The sequence below is a fragment of the Salarias fasciatus genome, chromosome 22, assembly GCF_902148845.1.
Source record: "Salarias fasciatus chromosome 22, fSalaFa1.1, whole genome shotgun sequence".
Classification (NCBI taxonomy): Eukaryota; Metazoa; Chordata; class Actinopteri; order Blenniiformes; family Blenniidae; genus Salarias; species Salarias fasciatus.
Window position 1 is genome coordinate 19,561,561 of NC_043765.1, and position 17,129 is coordinate 19,578,689.

General features: G+C 41.5%; 1 protein-coding gene across 5 annotated transcripts in view; it reads right to left on the reverse strand.

The window, feature by feature from the left end:
• elmo1 (engulfment and cell motility 1 (ced-12 homolog, C. elegans)) overlaps window positions 1-17,129 on the reverse strand; it is a 100,324-nt gene that overhangs the window by 44,334 nt on the left and 38,861 nt on the right. For 2 of the 5 annotated variants that reach the window (XM_030121342.1, XM_030121343.1), the window contains exons 3-14: window positions 12,580-12,620; window positions 12,388-12,460; window positions 12,253-12,303; window positions 11,980-12,149; window positions 7,791-7,826; window positions 5,912-6,011; window positions 5,301-5,452; window positions 5,039-5,117; window positions 3,901-3,942; window positions 3,498-3,548; window positions 2,956-3,078; window positions 1,981-2,109 (exon numbers count right to left, since the gene is read on the reverse strand). In XM_030121342.1, the coding sequence (XP_029977202.1) occupies window positions 1,981-2,109; window positions 2,956-3,078; window positions 3,498-3,548; window positions 3,901-3,942; window positions 5,039-5,117; window positions 5,301-5,452; window positions 5,912-6,011; window positions 7,791-7,826; window positions 11,980-12,149; window positions 12,253-12,303; window positions 12,388-12,460; window positions 12,580-12,620 (1,047 nt within the window). The remainder of the gene's footprint in view (window positions 1-1,980; window positions 2,110-2,955; window positions 3,079-3,497; window positions 3,549-3,900; window positions 3,943-5,038; window positions 5,118-5,300; window positions 5,453-5,911; window positions 6,012-7,790; window positions 7,827-11,979; window positions 12,150-12,252; window positions 12,304-12,387; window positions 12,461-12,579; window positions 12,621-17,129) is intronic. The other 3 variants (XM_030121344.1, XM_030121345.1, XM_030121346.1) reach the window with 3 other exon arrangements.

A 17,129-nucleotide genomic window follows, 5' to 3' on the forward strand; every position in this document is an offset into this window, starting at 1 on the left:
GAAAATCCATCAGCTTGTTATAGATTTGTAGCACAAGCTTGTAATAATGTGAGGTAGGTGTGTGTGTATGTGTGTGTGTGTGTGTGTGTGTGTGTGTGTGTGTGTGTGTGTGAGGCTTGATTAGGTCTATCGACCACCATCTGATTAAAGTTTAAAAATGTTGCAAAACAGTGAACCTTATTTGACCTTGAAACCTGAAAGTTTCCATCAGGAATGCAGAAATCTCACAAAGTATTTTTATCTTGCTGCAGAGTTTCATCACTCAGTGTAAGAACCTAATGATTTGAGGACAAAATCATCAATTTACAACTTCTGGTTTCAAGCGAGTGCTCCTCACTCATCTTCTGTTGCAGGTGACTTTATTAAAGGCATCAGTTAAAAGTTCAAAATAAAGCTTTTCTTTAAACATCATCTTCTTCAAATCATTATAGCTCATTCCTAAATAGGGGGGGAAAAAAAAAAACATTAATTTTTTGAGCTCTTCAGATCCAGTTTGAAAGATTAAAACCCTTCTTGTTGCTTTAGAGAAATTTCTACTGACCTTGGGAATGGACATTATTGACATTAAACTCAGACTGACGTTTAAAAATAAGCATTTTTTTGTGACAACTGTTCATGATAATACAAACTGTGCAGTGATAAAGTTTTGCCCCCAAAATAAAAACACCATTTAAAGTTTGTTCTGAATCCACCAACACCAAAAACCTATCCTTAAACTTTAGGGGAAAAAAAAACAAAAACCGACTGCCTCTCCTCTGGCCTCTGCTCTTCTACTTCCCATACCATCTAAATATTGCATGAGACACGCAGAAAGATACTGCTAGTGCTGTCACAGGCTGCCAGCCCCACTTCCCCTCAAATACCGCGGAAAAGTCGGTGGACTGACGATTAAAACTACCGAAACACATGTAAACACATCAGTCTGAGGCTCATCTGGTGTTTAAAATGTGACACGGAAAGCTCCAGAGGAAAGAGACCCGAGGATGAAAGAGAAGAGAGGAGATCTGGCTCATCAGTCCTGTGATTCTGCCAGACAGGAAGCATATTTATGGGCCTGAAAATGAAACCGAGTCTCAGGCACACGCATCTCATTAAAATGCAGTCACTTTCATATGTGGGAAAACTAGTCAAACCTACATAGAAAATCCTTTTTCAAGAGAAACTGTTAAGGTATTAAAAATTTAAAATAATTCAAACATACGGTTCAGTCCTGGGGATGGAAAACCTACAAGACTGAAATTTCTGCCCCGAACAGGTGGCAGCGACGCTTGTAAGAAGCGCTGAAAACATTAATCTACCTTATTGCTTGCAAAATAACATTAGCACGAAGGAAATGCTTTGAGTTCTTGAAAACAATGCAGCGTGTGTGTGTGTGTGTGTGTGTGTGTGTGTGTGTGTGTGTGTGTGTGTGTGTGTGTGTGTGTCTGAAAGCCTGCAAGCTGTCGAGCACACAAACAAACGAAGGATTTCAGTTTTTGGTTTTCTCCACAAAGTCCAATTGGTCTTATCTTGGGCGAGCACGCTGCAGGAAGAGCAGCATGGATGAGAAGAGCCATGAAAAAAGCTCTCTGGGCTCCAAGCAAACCACAATGGATTCAGCTCAAGTTCCTATGCTATAGTTAGACACTCAAACACTGAAACACACGGTCGGAAACTACAAAGCAAAGGCGGATGAGAGAAAAAGAGGTCAACAAAGAACATTTCTGGAGGAGAAAACTGACTAGATAAGGGGGGAAAAATGCAGAGAAAACTGCACATTATTATAATTATTGTAAATTGAATATCTGAATAGTGCTTTTTTTTTAAGTTTTAGGATAAAAGAAAGTCATATTGTACTAAAATGAATTAAAAGAACACACTCAATGAATTTAATTACAGTGCGCCAGTGCCGTGCAGCATATTAGGAATAGCGCGTGCTAGAGAGTATCGCCAGAAAACAGGCGGCTTTGTGAAGGCCTTCGACAAACAAGCACAACTTACAATGAAGCCCAGCTTCTTGTAGTCGCGGGTGTACATGGACTTGCGCTTCTCGATGCTGCCGCTGCTGTTGGGCTCACACTCCACGTCGAAGGCGATTCTCCGCAGCTCAAAGATGATGTCCCTCTGAGCCTGAACACGCAGAGAACAACATTAAAGGACTTTACATAAATCCGTCTCTCTTTTCTTTGCCATTCAAACATTACTTTTTCATAATGTTTCTGCCGTCCGGGGTCTTAAGGTAATCTGGTCTGCAGCCAAATCTCCCCACTGTTTAGATTATTTACAAAATAAGCCTACAATAATATTTTTTTTTCTTCTTCTTCCCCTGAACAAATCAGACCAATTCTGCCTACAAGCTGCTGAATAAAGATCTGATGATAGTTCACTTCTTCTAGCCACAAAATCATCATCTGTCAGGTTATAGGATCCCTGTGTGGCCTACAGCACACCTCTGTTTACTACTGACAGGCTTTTCTCTGGATTTCTTCAGCATACAAATCTAACGCAGGCAACACAAATGGGAGAAAGGTAAAATCTGACAGCGTGCTATTCTTCCTTGTTAACCTTGATAAGACACCCCGGTGAATATTCAACTTTTCCTGTAATGTGAATGAATCATCACAACAAGACCAAAGGCAGCAATAAACTGATACCACTGACAATTAACAAGTGTTGTAGCTGAAGATTCATACAGCCTGTGGGTTTTTTTTTTTTCTTTTCTTTTTTCCGGTGAATCTTTATTGCTGTCCAGAAACCTCATAACAACTGGTATTACAGGGAGCATCAGCAGATATATTTGGAGTCAGTGGCACCTCTGGTGTGACTTTTCTATATTGCATATTCACATTACGCTGTCTTCTTCAGTCCTTCTGTGGACGAACCTGCTTCGCGGGGAAACATTCAGGCCAAACATATTGTATCTATCTAACCCCATAATTTATAAGTAAGTTTAGTTTGGACTGTGGGAGTCCACACCTGGTCCTGAGGATCCATCTTGGTCATCATGCGGTCCTCCAGCAGGTTGAAGGTGAGCACCTGCAGCACGTACAGCTGGTGCGCCATCTCATCGTTGATGGCCGTGGGGCTTCGGATCACATTCTGCACGGCACGGGGCAGAAAGAGGATGAGTGGAAAAAAAAAAAAAAAAAGAGAACAGATTACAGGGTCAGAAAGGCAAAAGTAGATTTTGGAAGATGACTGCAAGATATAACAAAGATGAATAAAAGAATTTGGGAGAGAATGGCACGGATTAGAAGGCAGAAGTCGGATGAAGGAACAGACGACTGAGAAAGGAGATTTTACACAAGGGAGAGATGATGAAAGGAAGGGAGGAGAACAGGTGTGAAAATGTGAGTACAGCAGATAATAACCAGGGAGGTGAGACAGGGGGAGATATGGTAGAGGTTATTTTTCCTCTCTGGCACCAGAGCTGGGTCAAAGGTTGAATCCCAAACACAGATAAAAAAAAGAGGCAAAGGCAAGCTGAGAGAAGACAAAGATGGTGTGGGTAGACTTACACTGAGGATGATGGAGCGCAGCTGTTTCTGGGCGAGGATGTGGGCCATCTCCTATACACGAGGAGAGAGAATAGCCAGGAGCGAGAGATAGAGATAGAAAGCGAGAATTTAGGAAAAGAGCAGGGAGAGAGGGGAGATCAGATTAGAAACAACGACACAACGGCAAAACACTTGTCTTAGGATTCTCTACTGTAAAAGGGAAAATGAAGGCGGGCAAAATGAAAGAAAACAAAAATGTCATGGCACACGGCAAAGTATGCAAAATGTGCCATGACAGGCTGTCCAAATAAACAAATAAATAAGGAAGCCATCCCAAAAAAGGAACTTAAAGGGATACTAAGTGCACTAACTAATGTCTTCTACAATGCAAACTACAAAGTGTGCTAATCAAGCGTGCACTTACTGTCAAGGGACAATTTAGGATGTCCACAATGTGCTCATCAAACTACCATACCGTGTGCAGAGAGGAAGCAAAGTCAGAGACAGAGAGACAGACAGGGTGAGTGAGTGAATGTGAGGGGAGGAAAAAAAAAATAAGTCCGAGGTTACATAAAAATGCTTTTTTTTTTATGCCTGTGCTGCAGCTTGTGGAGGGGGGCTTTAAGAAGCGGTGGGGGGGGGGGGGGGGGGGGGGGGGGGGGGGGGGGGGGGGGGGGGGGGGGGGGGGGGGGGGGGGGGGGGGGGGGGGGGCAAAAGAGTCAGCAGAAAAGGGTGAGACATGGGCATCATACTGATAGATTCACTTATAGTACAACACAGACAGAACAGACACACAAAACAGCAACCCTTTAAAGATGCATACAGCAAGAGAAGAAGAATGAACACAGCGTGTTTTGATCCTCTTAAAGGAGTCAGAAACACTCAAACACGATGAACGGCACATTTTAATACCGCCTCTCTGCATGCTGCTATAAATGTCCCCATTAGACCTGCTTACAACTGCTGTTCAACCAAGCACAGACCCCAATCTGCAGACCTCATTGACTAAACATTACTGATGGCTACTTGAACTTCTCTACCAGAGGCACATGACCATGTGATATGTGTCTGAATTTATATTTGTATTCATTAGAAGCCGAGTTCTGGCTCGTGTGTCTCCAACTCTGTGTGTGCTGCATAGTGGAGAAGCTTTGGGTTGGCATCATTCATTATTAATGGCAGAGTGCATCGCTGGGCCCGATGGTGCTGATGCAAAAGTTCATGTGCATGACATAGGTGCAAGAGGGTGAGAGAGAGAGAGAAAGAGAGCGAGAGATGAGGGGGGAAATAGGAGTAAATGGGAAAAAGCGTCACTTCAGCAGAGAGGAGCTTGAAGAAGGATGAGCAAGGCGCTTTTATGTCTCCTCCAAAACCAGATTTTATTGTCGCAGACTGCAGATAAACCAGAGGCTCGGATGTTTCATCGACACCAACATACGCACTCACACCCTCAACGCACTCACACGATACACTTATACAACGCAAAAGTGCTGACAATTGCAACATGAAATGATGTACACTCCCGAGTGTGTTTATGCTGTGTGTGCACGCTGCAAACTCACCTGCCTCTTCTCCTCGGGAGCTTTGAGGAACAGCGCATTGATGACCGCAATAGTGTAGGTCTGAATGTCTTGATCGGTCCTGTAATGACGGAAACAACACAAAAAAACAAAACCCGACCACCCCATAAAAACAAATATTGATAAAAACAACCTCATTATCGCCTACTCCTGGTTTTAAGTGCATTTATTACTGTGATGGTTGCAACGAATGAGTCAGTGGAATTCATGTTCACACATGCGGTGGACTGATTCATCCGCTCACCCCTGGAGATGTGGGATCAGCTGTCCAATGGTGATCTCCTGCGCCACCTTGTGGTACAGATCCTGGCTGTTGAGCACCATGGACTCCAGGATGGCCAGGGAGCGCTGCAGCACCGCCGTGTCCATGGCCGACTTGTTCACATAGCTGGCAATCTGCAGGCGGCAAGAAATCATGAAGGAAGATGCAACGTTTTAATGACTTTGGTTTACCTAAATGCGATTTAATGCATATTCTTTGATGCAGTCTCATTCTTGATATAAAAGACCTACGAGATTAGGAGAATTATGATCATGAATAGTAAAATAACTAAGAAATATGTGTTATGTACACGTGAAAAATACACTTCTAACAATATAAACTCAATATATTTGTGTTTTGTTTTGGCAGAAGCGCAATTGGCTCAGGTGGGCGCGTAAATCATCACAGCTTTTATAACGCCGTAATCATAACTATTAGGTGTTGAAAAATTACACCACTGACAAGAAAAATTACTGTACATCTGAATTGTTTGGTAAAGAAGCTGAATAGGTGTCCTCCCGTGGCTGTTAAAGACAGTACGAGGACAGCGTTACGAATGAGGTCCTGTTTAATGGGACGTCGTCTTGGCTGACCTTCTTGATGAAGGCCACGGAGAAAGTGTCCCAGGAGACGATGCCATGGTCCATCAGCTCCACAAAAGCCGTCAGAGTGAAGGACAGCAGGTCGCCAAAGCTGCAGGTCAACGCACACACAGAGACACACACAAACCATAGGAGACCGGCCTTCTGCGGAGCGGTTCAGACCACAGCTGCAAAGCCCTGCTGGCTTCAAAACCAAAATTGAGCAGTTAGAGACAGAAAGAAAAGAGAGAGGAGGATGCCAGGTGAGCCCGAGGTCAACGCTGCAACCAGGCTTGCTGCAAAAAGGCAGAGGAGGAGGAAAAAAAAAGAGACGAGGTGAAAGAAAAATGGGAGCGAGATCAGAGATGCGGTGCAGACAGACGGGCCTGCAAGAACCAGCAGAGGCCACCAGAAGGTCAGAAGGAGCCGAACGGCACAAGGCGGCGCTCAATCAGGACCAGAAAGATATGTTGTAGAGTGAAGTCATGCAGTTACACAAACAGAAGGAGAAATTCGTCACTCTGCAGGAGTCACAAGAGGCCAAAGCGAAGGACACAGTGAATAACTGCTGCATTACTGCAAAGAAAATGAAGAAATACTGGAATTTTGCATTTTGAGTCAATGAAACTAGAACTTTTAATTTTAAGTTCCTTCTGCTTTCTACCAAACTATCAGCATCATGTTTTCGGATGAAGAAATAAATGTTACAATACTGACCCCTGGTGCTTTACTTGGAAACTAGAAATTACTGTGAGGCGTCATTACAACTCTATCTGCCAGCATGAAGGATGTAAACACAAAACGATACTTTCAGACAATCAAATTTGTTGGGAAGTGCAAGTATGGCAAAACATTATTTACAGATGTCTCTAAATGAGTTACAATTCTCACTGGATTTCTGTGTGAAGTTCCAACATCCAGTTTTCATATCCTTTTCATGGGCAAAAAAACCCAAAACAAATGTATATGTACTGATTTGAACACGTTCACATGTATTGTCTAGGATTCATTAAGTAACAAGAAAAAAATGTGAAACTTGTCATCCTCTGATAAATTAATTTATCAACTGATTTTGGAAGTGTTGTGAGGAAAAGAACAACTGTGTTCTTTATATTACCTTTTCTTCTATCAACATGAGATAAAATGTCACTACCAGATGATGTTGCATTAAAAGTTCCTAAACAAGGTGTTGCACTTTGTGTGAATAATCTGATGGCAGAGAGCATCATGGGTCAGCACGGCGGATGATTAGTGAACAGTCACGATGATGGATATTAACTCACAGCTGAAGAAGCTGTTGCAGATGGCAGTGGGCATTTAAAAGACGCACTGACAAACTACATGTCGACGCACTAAAGTCACAGAAATGAGCAGACGGGTTGTTTAAGGCAGATAAAGGAGAAAGACATAAATTTGGTCAAATGTTGAGGAACTAGAGAGGAGTATGTTGAAAATCCTGCTCGAAGTGAGAACACAGATAACCCTCTCACCCTGAGAAGCATATTAGAAAGAAAACCAAGATTTAAAGCAACTTTAGCTCCAACATTAGGTCTCAATACCACTTCTTTGAAGTGTAATTCCAGCAGCAACATTTATTAGCTTTAGTTCATATTCCTCATAGGATTCTGCTTTCACTAATAAATCTTGGCCTTCCCTCAGTTCATTGTGAAAATCAGGGAGTTGCTTGATATTCTTTGCCCAAAACCACATGCAAGAAATTAAAGTGAAACACTGATTTCAAAACGGAAGCCTGTAAATAGCCGTGTTAAACATATATATCATTTCCCCTCAAGGCACTGGAGTCTCGGTCATGCAGACTCGGCCAGCAGGTTAGGAAGAGCACAGAGCCAATGACGGTCACTGGTCGGAGGTGGGAAGGGCTGGGGCTTACCAGGGCTTCATAATCTTCTGTAGTTTCTGATAGCGCCTGCAAAGATTTGAGAAACTTTGGCGTCAACAGGAGGAAAACACACAGCAAAAGACTCGCACAGAGCAGGGAACAAAACATCACAATCACTGTAGAAATCCATGAAAAGAGGCCAGGCTCTGGGGGCGATTTGGGGTTCAGCGTCTCGTTCAAGGACATTTGGACACATGGACGGAGTGGGTTAGACTGAACCAACAACATCTAGATCTAAAAATTAACCACTGAGCCACAGGCTGCCAGTTTCATCCATCTTTTATGCCACTTTACCAAATTTAGACTCACGGAGGACTGGAGCCAATCCCACCAAACTGAGTACACACCGGACTGCACACACTCCATCATACTGAAAACTGAAAGTCAGCAACTGACCTCAAAGGCTTGTTTTTGGAGGAAAACTAAATATCTGGAGAAAACCAGAAACGTCCTGAGAGATAAACAGTTTACAGAGAGCATATTTCTGTTGTGTGTTCATAAAAATCTGAAAGTAAATTTTGTCAGAAATAAGGATGCGAAAATTTGCTGAGGATCGGCTGAAATGAGTCAGAGAAACTGACCGGGTCAAACGGGGTAGGGTGAGTGATAGCCGGTAAAATGACTCACTGCTTTCATCTTGATGCTCAAACAAACGTATTTACATGGCCAGAAATAAAGCGGTTTGTTTTCAATGGAAAAAAAAAAATCATTATACTGAATTCATTGCTCCTGTAGCAATTAAAAAAAAATGAGTTTCAGACACAATTTAATGTCATCAATTTTGACGAAACCAAACTATTTCGTTTTTACCAATGAAATTATTTTTATGGCAGAAAAAGACTCCTGCTTTATATGTGCTTAAAAAAAACACCCACAGCACTAATGGTCATATTTTATTGACAAGAACAACAAAAACTGCATCTGAAATACTAAAAATATTCAACACAGAGGAATCAGCGGCAGAGCGGTTTCGCTCAAAATATTTCACTATGTATTACTGAAAATGTCCTTCACAGTTTCCTCAGTGAAATGCATTTTCAAAGAGTAACCTTTGAGGGTATTTGCAGTCCCTTAAATGATAAATTGTGACATGGTTCACAATTATTAGCCTAAATTTATGCTCACGTTGGGTAATAGTTTTAACCTTTTCCATGCCTGGTGATAATTACACTATATAAGTTAAACTCTGAGAAACTGAATATTTTATTTACTATTTTACTGATGTTGTGAATATCAGCAAAACTATCAGAAAAAAACATATACAATATTCTTTCACTTGTTACGTTGTACAGCACAGTCTACTTCACTTCACATGAGAAAACAGTAGTTACACGATAGAGGCAGTAGAGGGCGCCATCTGCCTTCAGCTCACGGAGCGTGGATGTGGCAGCAGTGAGTCTCCAACTGATTTCCACATGAATACAGTAGATCTGAGGCAGAAGCGTGAGATCACAGCACCGCTCTGCCCTCGAGAGTCTCGAGCCTCTTGAATAATTACAGCTCACCAAGTTGGCTGGCAGCGCTAATGAGTGTGTATTTGTGTGTGCGTGTGTGCGTGTGTGTGTGTGTGTGTGTGTGTCAGGCACTGATACCTATCTGCATGACTGTGTTTCATAAGCTCCTTCTGTTGAGATGAAAATACAGCAGAAACACTCAACCCCCCCCCCCCCCCCCCCCCCCCCCCTTTTGACTGACACACACATGCACACACACACACACACACGCACCTCTTAAAGTCTCCAGTGCTGAATAACAAATGTGACGGTAATTTACATAAAAACATATTTAACCAAAGAGCCGGCAGCGGTGCGGCCGACATCAGTGCTGCAGTAATGACTCCTTGCGGTAAGATCAAACAGGGTCAAATATTTTGCTAATTTGAACATTATATTCTAACGGGGGGGAGAGGTTTCACAGACTTCCTGTCAAATAGTCGGAATGAATGTAACGCCAGAAGCACTGCGGTCTAATATTGCAGAAATCGGAGACCATTCAGTGAATTCTGCTGAGAAGAACTGGAATTAAAACCTCTATGTACACAAAAAACAAACAAACAAAAAAAAAACATCAGGAGCACGACGACACCTTAAACTCTCAGATAACTAAGTGATTGTCTTCTTTTATTTTTCTTCAAAAATTCTGAACAAGGAGTAGCTTGAGATCCTCTGTGATGATTAAGAGCTGGAACAACCTTAATCTGAATGTGGCTCTTTAGCGTTTATACGTTCAGAGCACAGTAATAAGGGGCACATTTGCCATTGTGTGAGAGAGTGTGTGTGTGTGAGAGAGAGAGAGCGCCTTTACACCAAGAGCGCGCAGACTTCTTATGCAAGCAAACATTTCTTCAATCTATCTGTTCTCTCTCTGGGAAAAAGGCTTGGATAATGAGAATCGCATGAAGCAGAAAACAAGCATCTCCTGCACGACTGGTTGCTGCCCTCTCTGAGAGTGTGTGTGTGTGTGTGTGTGTGTGTGTACATTCTCAATGTTACTCTGACTCCGCTCCTGGTTTTGACTCCATGTGGCTGGTTTGGTGCACACACACTATGTAACTGGCCTTACACATACACACACTCCGCCCTCTGGGCATCACAGCTGAGAAGTTTCACCTCAGCAAAATAAAGTCCTCACTGTAACCTTCAGCTGAGACGGCCTCCGGGGCCCTCCGGCCCCCTTCATCTGCTGAACAGTGGAAAGCCGGCGCGACGCTCTCCTCTGGGTCGCGTGGAATATCACTACCGTGGTCAACAAAGCAGCCGCCGGGCGTCTACTCCATGAGCTCCTTTCTCTCTGTTTCAGCGCTGAATGACACTTCTGGAGAGTGTTAGCGGGCCGACTGTCTAAATGCTGGAGCTGAAAGCTACCGCTCCACTGAAACAGATGAAGATCTACTCAGAAATTTAAACTAAACTGAAACCATCGAACAGAGAGCGAGAGAACAGCTCCAAAGTAGTACACAGCAATCAGATGAGAGGCCTCTGTACGCCAGTACTGAATGAAATACTAAAAATGGAAGTACTACGGTATTTTATTTTTAAGGTGATTAACCAGTTATATTCCTGAAGCTGAATTACAAATGAAAGTAGTGATGTTAGAATACACAACATATGTTAGTAGTTCATTTTTATTTGCATTTTCAAAAGCAGGATTTTTTTTCTATTAGAAGATTCAAGTTATTAGTGATTTGAAACGCACTTAAGAGTACTAAAGTTTAAATAAGACTTTACCCTTTACAGGCCACTCACTACATTATGATGAGTTGTGGATACTTAAACACATCATGACTTCAAATAAGAAATAATACAATCAAATATCTTTAGAAATGTTAAATCGGTGTTTTAAATCCGTTACTTCCACCATCGAGTCAAACTGGTCAGGCAGTGTATAGTCGGATGATAACAAGATCACACCGTGTAAAGTGAGGGATGACCTTTACATGACAACCTGGGGTGGCTCAGTGTCGACAGGGGGGCCAAATGGCAATCTCAGGGTTGGTGGTTCAATCCAACATCTCGTCCCTGTCAAACTGCTCTTGAGACACTGAACTCCAGGGTGCAAACGTCCTGCACTCCAGCGGCTGAGCTACTGAAGACGCCATGCATTAACCTACATCTGTAGCTGTGTTGAAATACAAATTAATTCCCACAAGAGGCGTCTGCAGAGGAACGGGACACTAAATCATCTTAAAAAAAGAAGTCCAGCACAACCCGGAGATTTGAAGAGTGATAAAAGATAGAGAAGTTCAGTCAGCTGCTTTGAACCGATCCAGTGAAACTGCACAGTGCAACTCCTTTTTTATTTAACCACTCACTCCGAATCTCTGGAGACCGCCACATGAATATTGAGTCCAACTTTATTTGCCCAAATCCACAGCAAAAATTAAGTGACACTGGGATGTTGCTGCTCTTAACAAATCCCTGGTTTCCTCGAATCGGGAGTTTGTTTGGATTTTTGATCTGATAGAAATGAGTTCCTAAAGCAGGTTTTGGCTTTAAGAGTTGACATTTGTGTTGAGAGTAAGAATGGAATTTGAAATATGAATCCATGAATCCAAATGCATGTGTAGAATATTAAAACATGGGACATATCCATCCTTTATGACAATATGAACAAAAGGTTTTCTGAATAGAGAGAGAGGGAGGGAAAAGAGAATGAAATCCAAACAGAGTGAGTGACTTACTCTGTTCCACTCTCTACCATCTGAGTGAGCAGCGAGATGCCATCCAGGTTGATGAACTCCTGGGCGAAGGTGATGTCCCGAGAAGCATTGGCCAGGTCCTTCAGAGCCTCCAGCTTGGCGTCCATGCTGGATGACTGGATCCGTTCATGAAGCTGAACTGCAGTCTGGTACTGGAGGGAAGAAGGAAAGAGATCCAAACGTGTATGAGGGTATTTACGCAAATAGAATGTTTTTTTTTTTTCCCCCTCGTAAAAAAAACACTCCAATACTCACGGGAGACGTGGTCAGGCGCAGGATTGAACCGTTCTTAATGTCATTACGATTCTGTGGAGCAGATAAAAGTATGTATGAGTTTCTGTTTTAATCTTCCCTTCTACAGTTTTGCAGTTAAAGGAAGGAAAAGCAAACCTTTTCTGTGATGTAGAAATTTGTGGCATCAGCAATCTGCAGAGCAAAGTTTTCATGGTTCCCCAAGGACCACCTGAAGGGAAAACACAACACTTAGTCTGTATTAAAAGTAGGGAAAAGTGGACGGATGAATTCAGATAATGGGGTTCAAGCAGAGAGGCAGTGGGAGCTGTTTTTCAAGAATAAACTTACCCCTCACACACTTCTTTAATGATAGCAGAGAGAGGCTTTTTCTGTAAAAAGAAGCAAAGCTGGATTTAGTTTATAATGCAAACTCCAGTTCCTAAAACAACAGTCATCCTCGAGCGGACTGCAATTATTGGATATTACAGGATTGAGGAACAGAGGCTGTATTTATCCCACCGCTGATGTACGCTCACTGCGGATGGAGTTGTATTTTGAGGACAGAACCCGACTACTTTTCAAAGCTTGATTTAAAACAAGAAACATGCTGGACACCTTGATTTGTTTCTACTTTTTAACTGAAAAAAAAAAATCAATCAATATTGTAATCATGTTTTAATAATTACTTCAAGGCTGAATGTCCTCCATGGACTGAATTTGAATTTTTTGAAGGATATAATTAAAGCAGAAAAACAAAACCCACAACTGGTAGCCTTCATAGTGATGTGACCATTTTATTTATTTACACTGACTGCAAAACCTGCAAATCCACTTCTTTGGGAAAATTAAATCAAAGTCGGGTTTATTTATTCAAGGATTTATTCTGCATGGAAACATTATTTAGATATTTCTAACATGATGAAATGTTGCACCTGATATAAAATGGCAGCCATTGAATGAACTCATGAATATATGATAACATAAACTCACACTATATGGAGATATTCTGTCTTTGAATAGCTTATAAAACATTTCATGTACTTTACTTAGCTACTTACTAATCATTCTGGGCATGGGTTAAACATGTTTAAAACATTCATGTAGTAGTTACGGGATTGATAAAGAATTCTGTTGTGAACATGATTATTACGTCACAAATGGGAATCAATCAAATAAATTAAAGTTATAAAATTAGGTGCAACACTACTTCAAAATTCATACTGAACAATGAACATTAAAAAAAAATGAATCCCTCATTATATTAAACTATAGCATTGGTGATGTTCTGCTCTGGTGTATTCTGTTCAAGCACAATGACATTTTATTAGGTCGCTTGTGAGGATATCTACCTGGTTTAAAACAAGAAACAATGACTTTATTCAATGTGATATTTAGGAGCGTATAGAGGAAACACGCTTTAGAGTGCATTTTGAATAAATTTGGGATGCCTTGCTTTGACATGTCATCTTATGTTTGCATGCACTGCTCACATTTTTGCCTTTATTTACTTTGATCTCTGCTCCACAATAGTAATAAACTTACCAATAAACTTATGCTGACACAAAAAGATCTGCACAGAGGATTCACAACCACAGAGCGACCTATAAAAGGTTACATTCCTCTGTATCAACTCATCCATCAGTGACGTTTCACAGGTAAGACAGTGGATGACCCTTCATAGGCAAGTGAACACATCTGGTTTCTTCCACATTTATGCCAGTCTAATGATAATGGAAACGGGAGTCAAAGAATTCAAACTCATTCAAAACATGAAACATTTTCTTTGCATAGATTTCACATTTATAGCATATGAGACAGTCCGTGTCAGGTGTTTCGAAGGGTGTGATAACAGTAGGAGCTTTTACACGCATTAATTCACAAATATCTTCCCTCTGCAAGTGATGAATGTTGAAGACAAAAAACGTCTTGCACTTTCATAAGATTTCATTCAATTGAAACTGAACATAATTGTGTTCACATCAATTCACGAATCATTAGACCCTTGGTTGATTCCAAAATAAATATTAACGGTAACACTAACGGGTGACTTCCTCTCAGGTATTTACTGTGCGAAGAATAATCTTTACGAAACCCGACAAGCGCCAACACTTGCACGAACCGAAACAACTATGTGGCAAGTGCGCACGCTGGGATAAACACGGAGCCGTTCTGCGAGCATCTGCATGCCATCACGACACAGTGAGCATCGCGGATCATAGCGCTGCGTTGTCGCTCCTCGGGGGGATTAGCCGGAACAGCCGGAGAGGCTGTTGTGATGAAGATTTACAGGCAGGAGATAATGGTGGCAGGATAGTGAGGCATATATGACAGGGAAAGAAAGGCAAAGGAGGGGAGTGGAAAAGAGAGTGGGCTGTTCGGAGAACAAAAGGGAGAACAGAAGATAAAAGTGGGGAGTAGACAAATTGAATAAGATTAGGGGGAAAAGCAGCAAACAGAGGAGAAGAGAGTGGATGGAGCTGGAGAGAGGGCTTCTTGAAGAGAGGAAGGAGCCGGGAGAGAAACTTGAAAGGCATAAAACACATGAGGGAGTGAAGTGACAGGTTTGAGGAGTGTGTATGAATAAGTGTGTTTGTTGCCAGTCAGTACTGACTAAACAGATATTTGCTTGTCACTGCTGCCATTCTCAAGCTTTACTTTATCCAAAGTCTGCTGCAGCACCACTGTGTGAGCATGCACACTGTTCACCTATGGAATGTGTTCAAAACTCATCAGGTCCAGTCTGGGTACTTTATACTTTTACCAAGCACAAGTTTTACTTGAAACTAACAAACTTGAGGACAATCAATCTTTCAACAATCTCTCTAAATCTGATAAAAACTAATGAGGGAAAACAGGTTCAGGTTACTTTATTTATTCTCATAGGATGATAAAATAGTGATGAACACAAAACAAATGTTGAACACAAAGCAACTCAGCAAACATGTGAAAAGTGCTCAAGGCTTCAATAATCAAACATAACAACAATAATTGGATGTGTCCTCTAAAAAAAAACTTCTTTAATGGCAAAGTTTTGATGAGGGGGAAAAAAAAATTAAAGTTATGAGATAAGACTGCAAGAAGTCAAACTCTATTTGAATTACTGGGTCACACACTTTAAGAGTTGCACATTTCTAAGGTCTACCTTGTTCTTTAAGCAGGAAACTATTAATATTCTCAATCATCAAAGAAGCGGTGCAGCTTTGGAAATATCTTTAAAAATTGAAGCCACTTGTGTAAGGCTTGGAGCGAATCTTTCTTTAATACATGATCAAAGCTTGTTCCAAATTGGAATTGTATTATTAATAAAGTTACGCATTTAAAATGCTGATATTTCATCACATGCAATACGACATTAACAGGTATTTTTTTTATAATCCACCTATTGAAAAAAGCAAAACTCGAAGAAGTCCAAGCAAAACAAGTTTCCTTCACAGTGTGGCTGGAATCAGGAAACAAAACAAAGTTCTGCTTCTCAAAGGAAAAACAAGAAATAGATGTTTCCCGTCGCCTGGTTTGTATTACGATCTTTATTTTATTACCCCGAGGCTTCTGCAGCCCTTTATTTCTCCAAAATGAAAAAAAAAAAAACCACCTCCACTATTCTAACATTTTCTTATCCTATTTCTCTGAAAACTCCCCACATCTTTCTCTTCCCATTACCCTCATTCCACTTCAGCCATTACCTGCTCTCACTGCCGACCGGCGAGCAGCACGAGTCGCCCACCAGGCACGAGTGGCGTTCACCTTGTGCCAAGGTGAAAACGCAAAGCTGCAACGTACTACGATCTCATAAAATACGACATTAAAATCCAGGCTACTCTGACAGCATCTGCTAGCTGACCCCCCTGTTTATTGGAAAGTGTTAACAAGCTTTCGCTTGAAAACGTGTGCTCGTTGACTTGCACTTTTACCATTGATAACGTGAAACGGCTCAAAAGCATTGCTTTAAAATTGAAAGCTATAAACAAATTATACATATTTGGGTTTTTATATTCATCAACCACATTTGGTCCCTCTCTCTCTTCCAGGTACCACGACTGTGATAACGTGTCGTGGTCGTCTGTTTCACCTGAGCGGAAGAAATATTTTCTTCAGCTCATTGTCTTTGTTTTGACTTGTGCGAGTGTAAAATATGTAAGCTGAGAAAGTAGCTGACAGACAGATGATTAGAAATAACTTGTTTTATTCACCCCAAGGCAATTTTTTTTAATAACAAGTAGCAATCGTCTATTTGGCTGGCCGCCCTTATACACAGTCAACGGAGCAAGCCACGGAGAACAAGCTGTAGGTATAGAATTTTAAACTGAGAAATTCAGCACAAGTAAAGAATAACCTTAAATCAATGAGACTGTTTTGACAATTTCTTTTTTTTGCCTCTGGCATGAATAACAAAAATGCGCGGACCCATCCTGCCCTGTATCAACGGTTCGGGGTGGTGTAGTAATGATGTGGAAAAAACTTTTTTGTTTTTGTTTTTCTTGACCATTTAAGTATGTTAGTAATAACTGAGTACCTGAGTATTGTTGCTGACCATTTCTATTCCTTCATAACCTCAGTGTCCTCATCTTCTGATGTGTACCTCCAGCATTTAAATGGTGTCAGTACAGATCAAAACGTCTGAGAAATGTTTCCTGTAGACAGATCTGAAGCTAAAAGGGCTCCTGACAGGTACATCAAGGTGCTGTTAAGTAAGTATAGATTTCAGTTTGGGATCAGGAAGAAAAAAAAAGCATACTTTACACTTTCAAAGGCCAGATCTGACAAACTCAATTTAAATTAAAGCCGCAAGCGGCATTGGACGGGACCTCGCCCTCTGGCAAGGTGGCCCGACTGAGGTCGTCCTTGTACATTGATGACCGAAGTACATGTCACTGGGAACCTTGCTCCTCCATAGACTT